Here is a 19,504-nt window from a genome sequence, read left to right as displayed (position 1 = left end):
TCAGGCAGTCAGTTGAAATTTGAAATCAATAGGGGCACCTCCCACAGCCGTGAGCCCATATAATAGGGCTTGGGCGCCACGTTGCATTCTGGGACATGGGGGCCATGTTGATGGTTTCGCTAATCTCAACATACAGCAAGTTGAACGAGAAGAAGTAGAGTTGGGAGAAAGCAAAAAGATGTTAAAATCGCGAAAAGGTTGTGGGATTTACAGGGATACACTAAATAGGGATGTCAGGGACCGGTATGTGGACAAAATCGACACTATTGATGTTTTGGATCCATATGAAATTTCCAACAAAGAGTGGAGCACCGACAACGACTTGCTGCTGTACTTTTGCAGATATCTTTGGCTACCTTGTTTGTTTTGTGAGCGTCTACACTTCAGATCAGTTCTGAAGCAACAAGTCATTAGAGTCTCATGTGTGGTTCACAAACGGATGGGTTCAGGAGCTGCAGATCATTAAAAAAAAAAAAAAAAAATACAGTAATCCGGACAAAGGTGAGCTGTGGTCCACCTAGCTGCTAGTTTAGTAACCGTTAGTGCTAACAACCATTCACACTTGTACTTTTAACTATGTATTTCAAAAGTGTAGTAGCTGTCAACCCTCCCATTTTTTTTTCCGGGGTTCTCACGTATTTTAGCTCTTTTCCCGCTGTCTTCCCGTTTTAGTATTTTCCTGTAAAATATCCCGTTAGCCCTTCCATCGGACCTGTCAGTCCCTGTACTGTTTTCCTGTTGCTACCCCTTGCCCTTCCAGCGAAACAGCAAATTGCTTACTTGAAAGCACCCTTAGCGTGGTGTTGGGCTGTTTAAGCTGTTTAAGTTAGCGTGGTTGTTGTGAGAACACGATTTCACGCCTATCTGTAAGCAAAGTCATGTCAGACCTAGCTTCACAACTCGCTTAACGTTAGTTAATGCAACAGTCTTGTAGTACAAATTGTTGATGTCAGCAGAGGGATAGCATCAGATTTGTTCAATATTCAATGTTGACTTAAGCTATGTAAAGTAAATATCCATATGTTGTGGTCTCGGTTGTTGCGCCTCCAAGCAGGAAAGCGGTGGAAAGTTAATCCATTCTCATTTTTTCCCCATGGGGATTATGTGTTGCGCTTTTACCGTATTTTCCGCACTATAAGGCGCACCGGATTATAAGGCTTACCATCAATGAATGTCCTATTTTAGAACTGTTTTCATATATAGGCCGCACCGGATTATAAGGCGCTTAGAATAGAAGATACTGCAGTCAAAGGTTTGATTGGGTTGCGTTATGCATCCACTAGATGGAGCTGTGCTAAAGGGAATGTCAGCATTTTGACAGAGCGCCTTGATCCATGTATAAGGCACTGCAGTCGTTTTTTGAGAAAATTAAAGGCTTTTAAGTGCACCTCATAGTGCGGAAAATACGGTACACCCCACAATACAGCAACGGTTTACCATGTTTGACATAGATTTTTTAATTAATCAAATTAAGACACACGGCTGAAAGGGAGTACATCTAAACACTGCGCAGTAGTCCGAGTAGCAGTAAAGGAGGCCATCAACATGGCAGCCATGCCAAGTAATGACGTCATGATGCCCAAGCCCTATTGTCACCACTTTCACCCTATTAGTGACAGCCCTGGCCATGCACACACATAAGAGGTTGCTTTTTTATATTTAGTGAACTTGAGAGAGAAGCAGGGACAGAGTTGTTAAAAATTAATAGAAGCTAAAGCAAAAGTAGTGATTCATCTATTAGATTATCTATTAGAATAGCCCAGGTGATATGTGAAAATAATGTTTACTTTTTCATACAAGCATGAAACTTGGTACACTTGTGTAGTTTTCAGAAATGGAGCAATCACAAAAACCCTTTGTGGTTAACATGGTGACCATTTGGATTTCGACCATAACCAAATTATGTATTTTGTGTCATACTGTAGCTCCTGAACCAAACATGATAACACAGAAAAGGTGATGTCTTCCCATGTGTTTTGATGGTCAATGATTACAATGATACCATATACAGCAAGATAAACTGTTTAAGTGAAGAGTTAATGGTGAAATCAACAGTGTGAGAAGGAAATCACAGTATCTGAACTTTCCAGTATCACAGCATTTACAAAAGTCCTCTTTATGGCTATTCATTTTTTCTTTCGTTTCGTTTTATAATTAACTAATATTTTATTCAGTATTATATTCATATATTGTTTTCAAGAATACTATCATTTACTTCATATATATACAGTATTGTTCAAAATAATAGCAGTACAATGTGACTAACCAGAATAATCAAGGTTTTTCGTATATTTTTTTATTGCTACGTGGCAAACAAGTTACCAGTAGGTTCAGTAGATTCTCAGAAAAAAAATGAGACCCAGCATTCATGATATGCACGCTCTTAAGGCTGTGCAATTGGGCAATTAGTTGAATTAGTTGAAAGGGGTGTGTTCAAAAAAATAGCAGTGTGGCATTCAATCACTGAGGTCATCAATTTTGTGAAGAAACAGGTGTGAATCAGGTGGCCCCTATTTAAGGATGAAGCCAACACTTGTTGAACATGCATTTGAAAGCTGAGGAAAATGGGTCGTTCAAGACATTGTTCAGAAGAACAGCGTACTTTGATTAAAAAGTTGATTAGAGAGGGGAAAACCTATAAAGAGGTGCAAAAAATGATAGGCTGTTCAGCTAAAATGATCTCCAATGCCTTAAAATGGAGAGCAAAACCAGAGAGACGTGGAAGAAAACGGAAGACAACCATCAAAATGGATAGAAGAATAACCAGAATGGCAAAGGCTCAGCCAATGATCACCTCCAGGATGATCAAAGACAGTCTGGAGTTACCTGTAAGTACTGTGACAGTTAGAAGACGTCTGTGTGAAGCTAATCTATTTTCAAGAATCCCCCGCAAAGTCCCTCTGTTAAAAAAAAGGCATGTGCAGAAGAGGTTACAATTTGCCAAAGAACACATCAACTGGCCTAAAGAGAAATGGAGGAACATTTTGTGGACTGATGAGAGTAAAATTGTTCTTTTTGGGTCCAAGGGCCACAGGCAGTTTGTGAGACGACCCCCAAACTCTGAATTCAAGCCACAGTACACAGTGAAGACAGTGAAGCATGGAGGTGCAAGCATCATGATATGGGCATGTTTCTCCTACTATGGTGTTGGGCCTATTTATCGCATACCAGGGATCATGGATCAGTTTGCATATGTTAAAATACTTGAAGAGGTCATGTTGCCCTATGCTGAAGAGGACATGCCCTTGAAATGGTTGTTTCAACAAGACAATGACCCAAAACACACTAGTAAATGGGCAAAGTCTTGGTTCCAAACCAACAAACATAATGTTATGGAGTGGCCAGCCCAATCTCCAGACCTTAATCCAATTGAGAACTTGTGGGGTGATATCAAAAATGCTGTTTCTGAAGCAAAACCAAGAAATGTGAATGAATTGTGGAATGTTGTTAAAGAATCATGGAGTGGAATAACAGCTGAGAGGTGCCACAAGTTGGTTGACTCCATGCCACACAGATGTCAAGCAGTTTTAAAAAACTGTGGTCATACAACTAAATATTAGTTTAGTGATTCACAGGATTGCTAAATCCCAGAAAAAAAAATGTTTGTACAAAATAGTTTTGAGTTTGTACAGTCAAAGGTAGACACTGCTATTTTTTTGAACACACCCCTTTCAACTAATTCAACTAATTGCCCAATTGCACAGCCTTAAGAGCGTGCATATCATGAATGCTGGGTCTTGTTTGTTTTCTGACAATCTACTGAACCTACTGGTAACTTGTTTGCCACGTAGCAATAAAAAATATACGAAAAACCTTGATTATTCTGGTTAGTCACATTGTACTGCTATTATTTTGAACAATACTGTATATATATTATTAGAATATCATCAAAAAGTTGATTTATTTCACTAATTCCAAGGACACCGACAGGGCACTTGAGTATTGCTTTTCTCCTCTTTCTTTACTTTTTGTATAGCTTGTCCTCAAATACTTATTTCTTACACTTGTAGTCACTATGTGCTTTCAGATCTCTACTATCACTACTAACACTCGGAGAGCATGCTATGTACGTCACAGGAAGGCCTGTCCGACAAACCTACGGCTTGTCCCTCTGACCTCTACTACAACGCTCTCTATTCCAGTTGGTCTCTGGAACTGCCAGTCTGCTGTTAACAAACCAGACTTCATTTCTTCTTTCGCTACTCATTCTGGTCTCAACCTCATGGCACTGACTGAGACTTGGATCAAACCTGAAGACACTGCCACTCCCGCAGCCCTCTCCACTAATTTCACTTGTTCCCACACTCCTCGTACCACTGGGAGGGGTGGAGGTACTGGTCTCCTTATATCAAAGAATGGAAAATTGATCTTCAGAGATCATCTACAGGTAATGGTTCATTTGAATTACATGCCATTACTGTAACCCACCCTGTTAAAGTCCACTTTGTGGTTGTTTATCGTCCCCCAGGTCAATTGGGAAACTTCTTGGAGGAGTTGGATGTGCTGCTATTAAACTTTCCTGAAGATGGTACTCCTCTGGTACTGCTTGGTGGCTTCAACATCCACCTAGACATAACCCAGGCTGCTGACTTCAAAACTCTGCTCACCTCATTTGATTTCAAGCGAGTGTCTACTACAGCGACTCACAAATCAGGCAACCAACTGGACCTCATCTACACACACTGTTGTTCTGTAGACATTAGACAACTCTTCAGTTGCTCCACTGCAAACCTCAGACCACTTCCTCATTACTGCTAACCTAGCACTTACTCCCTCAGCATTTAAGCAGGCTCAGGTAAGCCCACTGCTTAAAGGTCCCCGTTGAAATGCTGTTATTTTCATCTCGGAGTCCAATCATCTTTGTTTGGCCTTCCCAGGGATGCTGTACTTGGAGATTAATTGTTACAATTTATGTTTAACTCGGTTCCTGAAAATTATAATCCACATGTAAAACTATGTGCAGCACATTTTGCTGAGGACAGCTTGCTGAGGACAACTTCCTCAATCTCAATCAGTTTAATGCCGGATTCGCACAAAGATTATTCTTGAAAGATGGAGCAGTTCCCTCTTTGTCTGGAGAAGGCGTTGTTTATGGACCACAACCGGTAAGTGTATTTTATTATTTAAGTTGGTGCATTTAACAGTTTCTGTAACTTATTACACAAAGGGTAACGCTGTTTAGCTTTGTTAACTAGATGTTAGGGCTGTGCAAAAAAAACGAATGTGATTTTCATGCGCATCTCATCAGTAAAAACGCTCCTGTGATTATAAGTACATACAAGCACAGCACGTGCGTTCTAGCCAATCACGTTTCCAGGAAGGCAGTGCGCGCTCAGCTGCTGTCGAATCACAACACAGGAACCGCTGGCCCAATCAGAACTCGTTACGTATTTCTGAAGGAGGGACTTTATAGCACAAGGAAGTCATCAGCCCGTTTTTATGACAGTGAAAACAGCGGTATACAGATAGGTGAATTGTGTGAAAAATACTGTGTTTTTTTACACGCGAAACATGAACACATGTTATATTGTACACTGTAAACACAATCAAAGCTTTAAAAAAGCGCCAATAACGGGACCTTTAAGAAACCATCTCTAAATCCAGCACTTCTTGAGAACTACAGAGCGGTATCCCGTCTTCCATTCATTGCAAATACACTTGAGCGGGCTGTGTTCAACCAGCTTTCTATGTTCCTTGTCCAGAACAACCTCCTGGACAGCAACCAATCTGGCTTCAAAAGTGGCCACTCAACTGAGACTGCTCTGCTCTCCAGATCACCAGATTCTTCTGTCCACTAGGAGGGGTGATGTTTCTAAGTCACAACAACTTGCTACTGGGGTTCCTCAAGGCTCAGTACTTGGACCACTTCTCTTCTCCACCTTCAATACGTCACTAGGAATCAACTAGAAATCAGTTAAGTTAAGTTGTATTTACAACAGTGTTCCAGAACAGTTCAACCCAAATATTCAGATCTGTGCAGCACATTTTATCTCCTAATCCTGGGAGAGTAGACTACAATGCCTGCTGTTCTGACTCACAGTCTGTAAGTACATTCACATTGCATAAAAAGACAGCATAAATCATTATAATCCGTAATAATGTCCCCACTTGATACAACAAATTGCTAATTTGTAATGAGTTTTATTGTTATTCGTCTTGTACCGCCAGTGTTCTGACCAGGACACGCATCACAGTATACTAAGGGGCATAACATTTCCTCACACTCTTGAGGCATTCAGCCAATTACAGCACACTGGACAGCTAGCCAATCAAAGTACACCTTGCTTTTCAGGCCAATGAATGTGTTTTTTTTTTTTTATCTACACGTTTCAGAAGGCGGGGCATAGAGGAGAAAAATTATGTACAGTATGTGGAAAATAATGTGTTTTTTAACCTTAAACTGCATAAACACATTTCATTACTCCAAATACACAAAACAATATTATTTTTAGCAACATCATATGACCCCTTTAAAGGAAAATTGAGAAAACAAAAAAATTGTCTGTTACACATTTCTGATAATTTATAAATTTGGTAGCACATTGTTTTGTCTGAAGTTGGAGTGCATCAGCAAAAGAAAAAACTATCCATCACATTTTATCTAAGTCATGTGAGTATGGACATTATGTCGTTTGAGATATTGAAAGAACATTCGTTCTAGATTTGACTATAGTTTTGCCAATACTGTAAAAGACAATGCATGAAAAGCTGCTAGAGATGTATGGATAAAAACTATTGTTTTAGTTTACTGGACCAATTCAGCAGAAGTCATACTGCTTGATCATCAGCTTTTGGCATTTGAATAACAAAAAAAGTGTGTCACTGGTTTTGTATAAAAACCACCAGCAAAGGCCATCAAAGTACATCTGGTACAGTGAGTTGAAGCACCAAGATAAACAACACACTACCATCATGGGCAAGGTAATTTGTTTGAATTAAGTAAAAGCTTAATATTTCATCGAAAGCTTTAGGTTCATATTGCATCCAGTTTGTATTTGCTTAAAGGGTTCGTTCACCCAAAGATTTTAATTCTGTCATCCTTTACTTAACCTCAAGTTATTGCAAACATGTACAAGTTTCTTCTGTTGAACACAAGATATTATGAAGTATGTTGGTAACTGCTGACAGTAGCCATTAACTTCCATTGTGTTTTATTACACAATATGGAAGCCAATGGATACCATTTCATTATTGTTTGGAATTTTCATTTTTGGGTAAACTATCCATTTAACTCTTTTAATGGCTAATAAAAAACATGATGCAATTCAGATCTAAAAGGCAATTATTATAATATATGTTTTAGAAATTACCTACATTTTCAACCCCATCAACAGATCATCTTCTATGAGGACAGGAACTTCCAGGGGCGCAGCTATGACTGCATGAGCGACTGCACTGATATCTCCTCTTACTTGAGCCGTGTTGGTTCAGTCAGGGTGGAGAGCGGTTGTTTCATGGTCTATGAGCGCAACAGCTACATGGGGAACCAGTTCTTCATGAGGAAGGGCGAGTACCATGACATGCAGCGCATGATGAGCATGGGCATGATGTTCGACACTATCAGATCCTGCCGCATGATTCCTCCGGTATGACTCTCACTTTGTTTACAGTGTTGTGTATACACTTTTTTCATATTATACTGTACTATGCAACACTATAGAAGCTACTAAATAATGATGATATTCTAATGAATCTTCCTTTGTTTTACAGTACAGGGGTTCGTACAGAATGAGGATCTACGAGAGGGACAACTTCGGAGGACAGATGTACGAGCTGATGGATGACTGTGACAGCATCATGGACCGTTACCGTATGTCTGACTGTCAGTCCTGTCATGTGATGGATGGCCACTGGCTCTTCTATGAGCAGGCCCACTACAGAGGCAGGATGGCCTACTTCAGACCCGGAGAGTACAGGAGCTTCAGAGATATGGGATACAGCAACATGAGATTCATGAGCATGAGGCGTATCACTGATATGTGTTAAACTGCTAGAATATAGAAGGAAATAAAGCGTAATTTTCAGAACTAGCTATGGTGTCTTGTTTTATTGGCAATTTTTTTTTTCTAAAATCAATACTTTATTTTTTCCCCTAGATTTAATATCTTTTTTTAACATATAAAGAAATCAGATTTATTCAGACAAAAAAAGTGTAATTTAAAATAATTTAGTATGCAAGACCATCTCTGAGATTTAAAATTAAAAAGACAATTTTTGCTTCAGTGCATTAAGTTTAAGAGTTGATAATTGTGCCTTTAATATTTGAAACAACAGGAAGAATCGTAATAAAGATTTCTATTAGTAACAAGCACAAACTCTCAGGAGCTTTTAACACACATTAAGATTTCAATATACTATATATACACAAACCCAATTCTAAAAACGTTGGGACACTAAAAAGGAATGGAATAATTTACAAATCTCATAAACTTATATTTTATTCACAATAGAATATAGATAACATATCAAATGTTTCATGAGAGCTATACATTCCTAAAAAGTTGGGACAGGTAGCAATAAGAGGCTGGAAAAGTTAAATGTACATATAAGGAACAGCTGGAGGAACAATTTGCAACTTATTAGGTCAATTGGCAACATAATTGGGTATAAAAAGAGCCTCTCAGAGTGGCAGTGTCTCTCAGAAGTCAAGATGGGTAGAGGATCACCAATTCCCCCAATGCTGCAGCGAAAAATAGTGGAGCAGTGCATAATATCATCCAAAGATTCAGAGAATCTGGAACAATATCTGTGCTTAAGGGTCAAGGCTGGAAAACCATACTGGATGCCCGTGATCTTCGGGCCCTTAGACAGCACAGCATCACAACATGGGCTCAGGAATATTTCCAGAAAACATTGTCAGTGAACACAACCACCGTGCCATTTGCCATTGCCAGCTAAAACTCTATAGGTAAAAAAATAAGCCATATCTAAACATGATCCAGAAGCGCAGGCGTTTTCTCTGGGCCAAGGCTCATTTAAAATGAACTGTGGCAAAGTGGAAAACTGTTCTGTGTTCAGATGAATCAAAATAAATTATTAATTATTTTCGGAAAATTGGGAGGCCATGTCATCCGGACTAAAGAGAACAAGGGCAACCCAAGTTATCATCACGCACCGTTCAGAAGCCTGTATCTCTGATGGTATGGGGTTGCATGACTGCGTGTGGCATGGACAACTTCCACATCTGGAAAGGCACCATCAATGCTGAAAGGTATATCCAAGTCAGGGACATCATTAGGCCTATTTTAGCGGGCCTGAAGCCACCCCAAAATGTCCCTAAGCCCCCCTAAATGATAATAAGAACAGCAGACAATAATTCGAGAGCCTATGGAATCACCAATAATCGAAAAAAAATTCTTTCAAACATACTGATAAACTAACGTTAAATATAAAAATACTGTATTTAAAACAGCTAGTTCATATATAGTCGAACGCAACTGTCATATAGCTCGTCAGTCAATGGTGAAAATCAATAGTAGACTTAGTTTAAAGTCCAACAGTTTAACACTAATATTGTTGAATTGATGCATCAGTCATACAGGGCTCTGGACCGCGCACCTCGTGATGAGCTCGAAGCACCATCACAGAAACAAGAATGAGATACGTTCTAACATAACTGTGGCATTAAACTCAGTTAGTGAGGGCTCGTAAAATATTGCACATATATAGGCCATTCAGATTACTTGTTAAAGTGCAATGAAATTTATATAATACCTTATATCTGCAGACGATGTACGTTTGTGGATGGAGACTTCACCGGCTACATGCGCTAATCCTCATTTGTGTGTGTGTGAGAAATGCGGTGCTGAAGTGAAATAGCTGGGCAGTTTGATAGCTGAATTATAGGCCGACTCATAACCCATGGTTGGGTAAGGAAATTTTACTTTATTTGCGGGAAGGGCTGGGGCGGGCCAAATAATTTCATAAAAGCGGAACCCGTGGGTTGGAAAAAACCCGGACCCGCGCTTCACTACTATGCACCCTCCAGCCCACACACACCAATACACGCTAATGGTGAAAGGAAGATTGGTAAGTGTCGTGAAGTGATACAGAGTTAAATTGTACATTGTTTTTAATTACTTGCTTACCTTTAGCTATGTTTTCTTGAGGTAAAGGAAACAGGATATTTTGGTTTGCTATGGAAAACTGTAGTCTAGCTAGAGTGAACAAACAAAATACAAGAAATGGTTAACTTAGCAAGCTAATCACAACTCTTTATTCTTTGCCAATAATATAACCTATCTCTGTAATAGGCATATTCTAAAACAATATCAATCCCCATAGAATGTTGTTGTTCCAAAAAAAAAAAAATGTCTTAGGGTCCCTGTTAATGCTATTACTGTTGAGCAGATGAGATGAATATTCGAAGATATTTTAGCAGAGAGAAAGAGAAGCTGATATGAATGAAGAGGACAACATTCATATTCCTAAACTTGAGCAACTTGTCTCCTAAGTCCCCAGACGTTTGGAGACCGTTATAAAAAGAAGAGGGGATGCCACACAGTGGAAAACATGGCCTTGTCACGGATTTACGCTGCCTGAAGGAACACGGAGCCGAGGATAAACGAAATAAGGCTTTTATTATATCCAACACAGGAGATATCCAACATGGAGCACAGAGGTAGGCACACGTTAGTGAGTGATTTAGTCACAAGTGAGGTAGTGAGGAGACCCGACAAAACAGAACTGAAAGGACAAGGCTTATGAACAAAGGATAATTGGGGAAACACAGGTGGATGGCATGATTAAATTAACAGGGACTTGGAACACATGAGGAAAATAGACACACCTGGGAACTAATCAAACCAAACACGGAAAGACAGAAACTGGGTCACGGGCAAAAACACATTAAATGAGTCCAGGTGTGTGACAGTACTCCCCCCTCCCGGTAGGTGCGTCCTCGCACCGTAGAAACAACAGAGGGAGGCGTGGCTGGGAACTTGGGAGGAGGTTCCGGTGGAGGACGGACTCCCAGGAGGGGGCCAGCAGACAGGGACCACGGAGGAAGGAGCCAGGGAGGAGACGACGGAGGGAGGAGCCAGGGAGGAGACAGGAGCAGGAGGAGCCAGATGGTCCACCAGAGACCAGCCAGGACGGAGATCCAAGGTGGAGTCGACGGCGGGAGGAGCCATGGTGAAGGAAGAGTCGACGACACCAGGGGGCCGACAGGCGGAGACTGCACCGGTGGGTGAGGAGCCCAAGATGGAGCAGCACAGCCGCAGAGCCAGGGTGACGACGAGGATCCGGAGGGCCTAGGTGGAGCTGAAGGCTCAGGCGACCAAGGCGGAGGCGGGGTCCTGGCAGACCGCTGTGGAGCCGGAGCGACCGAGGATGGAGGAGGAACCAGAGGGAAGGAGGAGCCTGACAGAGCCAGAGGGATGGAATGACGAGGTGGAACCGGAGGAGTGGAGTCCCGAGGCGGCGGATGGTCGACGACTGACCAAGGTGGAGCCGGAGGGACGAGGGAGCCCGGTGGAGCAGGTGGGAAGACAGGCCACGGTGGAGACGAGGGAGCTAAGAGCCAAGGCGGAGCCGCTGGGTCGAAGGACCGAGGAGGAGTCCAGGGCTCGGAGGCTGGAGGCGGAGACAGGACCTTAACGCGCCAAGGCGGAGCTGGAGACTGGCAGTCCAGCGGCGAACCATCGCGCCCCGATGGCGCGGACTGAGGGTGAGCTGCGGGACTGACTGGCACCAGCAGGGATGGCGAGGAACTGGCTGGTCTAGGAGGAGGAGAGAGGAGAAGGATGGGAGGAAGGACAGGAGGATCAGGACTGGACGGAACCAGCGGAAGTGGAGCAGAGGGACCAGCAGGTTTGGGAGGAGGTGGGAGAGGGAGGCTGGGAGGGAATACAGGAGACACAGAAGATTCAGGGCTGGGCGGAACCAGCGGAGACACAGAAAATTCAGAGCTGGGCGGAACCAGCGGAGACACAGAAAATTCAGAGCTGGGCGGAACCAGCGGAGACACAGAAAATTCAGAGCTGGGCGGAACCAGCGGAGAAACAGGAAACTCAGGGCTGGGCGGAACCAGCGGAGAAACAGGAAACTCAGGGCTGGGCGGAACCAGCGGAGACACAGGAAACTCAGGGCTGGGCGGAACCAGCGGAGACACAGGAAACTCAGGGCTGGGCGGAACCAGCGGAGACACAGGAAACTCAGGGCTGGGCGGAACCAGCGGAGACACAGGAAACTCAGGGCTGGGCGGAACCAGCGGAGACACAGGAAAATCAGGGCTGGGCGGAACCAGCGGAGAAACAGAAAACTCAGGGCTGGGCGGAACCAGCGAAGACATAGGAAACTCAGGGCTGGGCGGAACCAGCGGAGAAACAGGAAACTCAGGGCTGGGCGGAACCAGCGGAGAAACAGGAAACTCAGGGCTGGGCGGAACCAGCGGAGAAACAGAAAACTCAGGGCTGGGCGGAACCAGCGGAGAAACAGAAAACTCAGGGCTGGGCGGAACCAGCGGAGAAACAGAAAACTCAGGGCTGGATGGAACCAGCGGAAATGGAGCAGAGGAAATGACTGGAGGAGGTAGGAGTGGGAGACTGAGAGGGTATACAGGGGAATCAGGGCTGGACGGAACCAGCGGGGAAACAGGAAAATTAGGGATTACCTCCATAGACCAGTCCATCAGATCCAGAACTTGCTCCATATGATCCTCAGAGACTGTAAACAGCTCACCCGCAGTCGCAGGAGTGTGGGCAGGGCTTTCCTCCACGCCCTCGATCTCCACTAGGACTCCCACGATGCACGGTGTTGCCGGCTCACACACCTGGTCAGTCGCGGTCTCGAGATCCTGTTGCCTGTCAGTGGATGGCTCGGGCTCTGCGGCTGCGGTGGGCTCTGGCTCCGTGCGGCGTGATGGTGGCTGGCTGGTCTCTGGGTCGGGAGTGGGACTGGCGAGATCCTCTATGGGGCTGACGGTGAAAGAGGAGCCATTTCTCGCCAGAGTCCACTCCACGAATGCGGCGAAATCCTCTCGAGGACCATCTTCGGACGACAACGCTCTGCATTTGGAGTTCAGGCTGGTGTTGTAGAAGGTGCAGAGCGCGTCGTCCGGGTAGCTGGTGGCATTAGCGAATAGAAGAAACTGTCTGGTATGGTCCTCGAGAGAACGTCCTTCCTGCTTCAGCAGGAGGATGAGGAATTCGGGACGATAGAGGGGATCCATAAAAACTAAGAAAAGACTGTGAAAAAACAAAAGCAAAACGGAGGGAAAGACGCAGTTTTAAACTTTTTTTTTTGTGGTCGGGTCTTCTGTCACGGTTTTACGCTGCCTGAAGGAACACGGAGCCGAGGATAAACGAAATAAGGCTTTTATTATATCCAACACAGGAGATATCCAACATGGAGCACAGAGGTAGGCACACGTTAGTGAGTGATTTAGTCACAAGTGAGGTAGTGAGGAGACCTGACAAAACAGAACTGAAAGGACAAGGCTTATGAACAAAGGATAATTGGGGAAACACAGGTGGATGGCATGATTAAATTAACAGGGACTTGGAACACATGAGGAAAATAGACACACCTGGGAACTAATCAAACCAAACACGGAAAGACAGAAACTGGGTCACGGGCAAAAACACATTAAATGAGTCCAGGTGTGTGACAGGCCTTGTCCCCAACTTTTTTGAGATGTGTTGATGACATGAAATTTAAAAATCAACTTATTTTCCCCTTAAAATTATAAATTTTCTCAGTTAAATTTTTTTAAATATGTCATCTGTGTTGTATTCTGAATAAAATAGTGAAATTTGAAACTTCCACATCACTGCATTGTTTTCTATTCACAATTTGTACAGTGTCCCAACTTTTTTGGAATCTGGTTTGTGTGTGTATATATATTTCTAAGTGAAGTGAAGTGACATACAGCCAAGCATGGTGACCTATACTCAGAATTCGTGCTCTGCTTTTAACCCATCCAAAGTGCACACACACAAGGTGGAGAGAGAACTGTACATGCACTCCCCCCGCCTACAATTCCTGCCAGTCCGAGACGTGAACTCACAACCTTTCGATTGCGAGTCCGACTCTCTAACCATTAGGCCACGACTTCCCCTACACATAGGCCTCCAGAACGGTATTCAAGGCTTAGTGTATCCCATCATGTATCATGTTCTGGAAATAAGTCACGAGACTTTTTGTCAAGATCGCGCATTGTAAACCTTTACAATTTAAGTTAAATATTATTAATAATAAGATATTACATATAGTTTGGTTGTAGTACAACAAAGTGCTACACGTTTTATTGCTGCTAAGATTAGCATATTTATAATGTTTGGAACTGCTTTTTAATCACATAATTAGAAGGACCACAAATTAAAATTATGTCATGTTATAGGGACTACTCCACAGACATTTAGAAGTTGATTTTAAAATGCAAAGTATTTAAAATAAAGCTATGTAAACACTTGCATTTTTTCAATGTGTACACATACACTGCCAAGACATATTTCAGTTCAAACAACATGTAAAAGTGAATTTTGCAATCGATGATCCCTTTAATAATTTAAAGATGAAATTGGTTATATAATGTTGGATCGAGCTGTTAACCAGTCTTGTATCAGCTCAAAGCAAGCACATACTGTGCAGTAATTAGCAAATGTTTTGTATAGAAATTAAACTAGGTCGCAGTCCTGCATATGCATTGATAAATGTTTATTGGGAATAAAAGCCTACATCAAATAGTATTTATAAGATGCTTTGCTTACAGCAGTAACCAAGTAAAGCTGTACTGCTGCTCTTCCATAATCAGCACTTTGGTTAGGGAGTGAATTTGCATGCAGTCCGTCTGCTTTTTGTGTCGTGCATATAAGTAAGGCTGCCCTCGACTAAAGATCTAGTAGTTGTTCATTTTAAGCATTAGTCGACTAAATGCAAATTTATTAATAAACCATTATAATGCCCCACATAGCATAATTAGCGCTCAAGCACATGCATAAAGCTTGCCACAGCCAGAGATGTATAGTAACGAAGTAGAACTACTTCACTACTGTACTTAAGTACTAAAAGGCGGTATCTGTACTTTACTAGAGTATTATTTTTTTCTCCTACTTCCACTTTTACTTCGGTACATATTTTCGCTGAGTTTAATACTTTTACTCCGATATTTTTTTTTTGTGCTGCATCGTTACTCGTTACAATTATAATAATGTTACGAATCATTCCATTACAAACCACTGCCAGAACTGTAGATGAGAGGTTTGATGACGCTGGCACATCATTGAGCGAATCAAGCGAGACTGCGCATGCTGACTGAACTGCTGTGAAGAGAGAGATGAACACCGATCCGAGCCAGATAATGACTCGTTCACGAGTCAAGAACCGGTTGCATCGGTTTTCGGATGACCAGTAACGTTAGTTCTTTCTGACAGTTCGATTCAATAAACCAGTTGAAGAAAACAGTTCACCGATTCTTTTGCGCTCGATGCAATGGCGTCATTGGCGTTGACTGCACATTGGCTCATAACATTAACACAGAATCAGTTCAGAATCAATCACCAAAAGAATCAGTTCGGTTCAGACGCTCTGTGTTTCGGTTTGCTTCACGCTAAATCACACATGCGCAGTATCATCAGCTCCTCGGTTCACGAATCGGACGCGTCTGACAGAAACGGTTCTTGACTCGTGAACGAGTCATTATCTGGCTCGGCTCGGTGTTCATCTTCAGTTCTCTCTTCACATCAGTTCAGTCAGTGTACTGTTTGAGTCAATGAATTACTCCGGGATATTGGTTTTAACTCAGAGGGAGTGTCAGAAACATTAAACAAGTTAACAGCTTAATTCATCTGTGGATTAATGCGCATTGGAGACGCGAACTGTTTAAAACGATTCAGTTCGATTTGGTGGACTGTTTCAAAAAGATCCTGTTACATCAAACGATTCGTTCGCGAACCAGATATCACAAAACTGCTTTGTTTTTAACTGTCTTACAACAGACACGGAAGAGAAGACAATGCTGAATAAAGTCGTAGTTTTTGCTCTTTTTGGACCAAAATGTATTTTCGATGCTTCAAAAAATTCTAAATGACCCTCTGATGTCTTACGGGTTTGAAACAACATGAGGGTAAGTTATTAATGACATCATTTTGCAAATTGGGCTAACTAACCCTAGTAACCATTTTTTGTTTACAAGAAGTTACAGTCAAAGGAATTGTGATTGTCCTTTAGGTTAATCATTTGAAATAGTAAAAACAATATGTTCAAACTTTTGACTACTTTCTTTAAAGGGGGGGTGAAATGCTAGTTCATGCATACTGAGTTTTTTACACTGCTAAAGAGTTGGATTCCCATGCTAAACATGGACAAAGTTTCAAAAATTAAGTTGTACGTTTGAAGGAGTATTTTTGTTCCAAAAAAACCTCTTCCGGTTTGTCACAAGTTTCGGAAAGTTTTTTTCGAGTATGGCTCTGTGTGACGTTAGATGGAGCGGAATTTCCTTATATGGGTCCTAAGTGCGCGCTCTTCTACGGAGTAACCTTACTTCTATCAAGTAAACAACATTCGATGTTGTCATCAAACTGCAGTTTCCACATGTACAGCTTAAAAAAAAAAAAAAGACGACAAAGTGGAACTTAGTCATTTTCCAAAACCGCTAAGCAAATATATACAGTTTCAGTACATACCACATAGCATACCGCCTTTGCTGATGCTGCTCTTGTTAAATTTCAGCCTCTGGATCTGTGTCACAGCTTCCACATGCTCTCAACTCAAAAGCCTACTGGCGCTCGTGATTCTTTAGCTCCGCCCACACGTCACGCCTCTAGGCGCTCGTGTTTTTCCGGGAAAAATCGGTACAGACTATCTTTCTCTTATAAATATAATAAAACTAAATACTTTTTGGAGTTATGAAGGATGCAGTACTACTCTATAGGTACTCAAGATTAACAGGATATTGAGTGAAAACGAGCATTTCACCCCCCCTTTAATAGCTACATAACACAATACTTCTACTTTTACTTTCAGTACTTGAGTAGTAAATTTTCAAATAGACTACTTGCAATACTTAAGTACAAAAAATGTTGAATACTTTAGTACTTCTACTTAAGTGTGGTGCTGAAAGAGCACTTCTACTTCTACTCAAGTCACTTTTTTGATAGAGCACTTGTACTTTTACTCAAGTATGGTTCTCTAGTACTTTATACATCTCTGGCCACAGCACACTGGCAGAAGTAATAATTATGAAAATGTCAGGGAAAAACAGTAAGGAGACTGCATTTGAATAACTTATTGATACACTAGTGCTTTATTTGTTTTCAGTGAGAAAGTCTGAGACACTGACTTGTCATCTCTGGCACGAATCACTAGACAGGATTCAAGAGCGGATGCTTAAACAGGTCATTGGAGCGATGCCAAAAAAAACAACAAAAAAAAACAGCAAACCTCGCCTAGGGCTCGTGGTCTCCATAGCGCAGGGACGAAATGGGCAGCCACATGAAAGTATCCCTGAGGAGGAAAAGGTAGGTGATCCATGATCCAGACAGTGGAGGAACAGAAAACCAGGAGTGAGAGGACAAACACCAAGGATCTGACAACACAAGACGGGGTAACACACATCATATAGAGTGGCAAACGAGCCACAACTGGAACTGATAACTCATCATGTTACTCAGCCACACCCACTCACCACACCCACACACACAGAAAACAAAGCACATCAAAATCCCCATCAAAATGTGTGTTCTGCGCATTTTCTATTCGCAAGGAATCTTGGTCTTTTGAGTAGAGACGGCGCATAAAAAAAACCCGCGTGCAGTATAGCGGAAGTAAACAATTCGAGGTCAGCACCACACTTTTGGAGCGAGGAGGAGACCAATTTAGTTGTTGTTGTTGTCTTTGGATACAGGAAGAAAAATCGGAAATGACACATATTGCATCTTAATGTTGTCCGTACGTCCAGACGCTAACCGTGCGTCGCCGTTTAAATCGGGATATTGGCGACTGATTACACATTCCATGTATACAGGAGTAACTCTCTCTGCTCACGCATGTAAACGGGTTATCCCGAATGTTTCAGAAACCCGAATAGTGACCTTAACCCGACCATAACCCGAATTTTAACAGCTTGTAAACGTAGTCAATCTCTGCAGTAGTGATGTGCTTGTATGCATGTTTTTTATTGATTACATAATCTGAGTTTATTTATTTTCCATTTGAATTGATTAATTAGAAAGTTGACTTTTTGCGCTCTGTAGATGTTTTTCATATCTGTAGGCAAGTAAAAACAGAGTTTCGTGCTGAATTTTACAAAGATTGAGATGTCAGAAAGCGCATGTTTGCTTTCATTATTTTACAAAAGGACAATGTTTTGTTGTTGTTTGAGTGCACACAAATAAACACAGAGTCTTGACAGATTCAAAATATGTATTCATTTTACCTGTATGACCAAAAATGACAGAGTATTTTTAGAGTAAGTGAGTGCACCGGCGCCTCCATCTGTCCTGCAGTGATTACTACTGTTCCATTCCAGACTCTACACACACACTTGACCAGTGCACATTTCTCTAGGTTAAAATTAGATTGAGCGGCCATGTAAAGTTGCTAATACTTACATATTTCAGATGATAAGCCATATTTTAGGTCAATGAATGATAGAAGAGCATTTGGATGTCCTGCCCAATGTACTGTATTACCATAGTCCGTCACAGACTGTGACTTTGCATGTGGATTTTTTAAAAACAATTTCTGTGACTAAGCGACTAACATATAAATAAAACGCATTTATTCTGTGGAACCTAAAAAACTTATTTGGCGCCTAAGTTTTTTTTTATAGATGGTTTCAACGGCAACAAGATAACCAAACGTCACTGCGCATGAGCGTTTTGTGGACCTAACTTAACTTCCGGTAGACTTCCAAATAGAATCAATAACAGCAGCCAAGTCTCTCTAGAGTAGATATTTTTTGATAACAAACAAAATATGTTTGCTGCGTGGATCAGGCGGACTTAATGAAAATGCAAATTAATTCTTTGCCAGCAGGAGATTTTTTAAAGCATAAACATAAAGTGCGAGAAATGGAGGTTTCCCCAGTAACAGCTGTAAACAAAGCAGAGCTGGTACGCTCACACGCTGCTTTATCAGGCATATAACATGCAAGTCTTCCATCAGAAATACAGTGATATAAAAACACCTGTGCCTCGCTTTGATATTTAAACATATAAATGTAAGGAATTATTATTATTAAACGTGCAGTATGTAACATTACTCATGTTTATTCAACGATGTCTAAAATTGTGGCGAGTCTCCAAAAATAAATAAATGTATGGGAAACACATCCCGCAGCACAACCACCTGAGCCCAACTTCAGTCTACTCATTACCTTAACTTTAACTGCGTTTGTAGAAGGCACTGCAGCCAACAGACCGGAAGTTAACTTAGGTCCAGGCGCATGTCAATAGGAGTCAATGGATCCTTACTCTGTTTTTTTTTTTTTTTTTTTTTGTCAAAGCTTGACAAAGCTGAAGTAAGAGCATTCTGATTTTGCTTCAGATTTTGAAATCATACA

At 41.8% G+C, this 19,504-nt stretch overlaps 1 protein-coding gene across 1 annotated transcript; it reads left to right on the top strand.

The window, feature by feature from the left end:
- Positions 1 to 6,878: 6,878 nt before the first annotated feature.
- On the top strand, positions 6,879 to 8,008 carry LOC113109346 (gamma-crystallin M1-like). Its single transcript, XM_026272962.1, has 3 exons — positions 6,879 to 6,921; positions 7,335 to 7,586; positions 7,711 to 8,008. The coding sequence occupies exons 1-3, from the start codon at positions 6,913 to 6,915 to the stop codon at positions 7,984 to 7,986; spliced, it is 537 nt and encodes a 178-aa protein (XP_026128747.1). The 5' UTR covers positions 6,879 to 6,912; the 3' UTR covers positions 7,987 to 8,008.
- The last annotated feature ends 11,496 nt before the right edge of the window (positions 8,009 to 19,504 follow it).

Source organism: Carassius auratus, chromosome 9 (genome assembly GCF_003368295.1).
Source record: "Carassius auratus strain Wakin chromosome 9, ASM336829v1, whole genome shotgun sequence".
Classification (NCBI taxonomy): domain Eukaryota; kingdom Metazoa; phylum Chordata; class Actinopteri; order Cypriniformes; family Cyprinidae; genus Carassius; species Carassius auratus.
This window is presented reverse-complemented; position numbering and strand designations above follow the sequence as displayed.

Coding starts and splice junctions, on each gene's coding strand:
- LOC113109346 (XM_026272962.1), top strand. Junction 7,587..7,710: donor CCTGCCGCATGATTCCTCCG/GTATGACTCTCA, acceptor TTTGTTTTACAG/TACAGGGGTTCGTACAGAAT.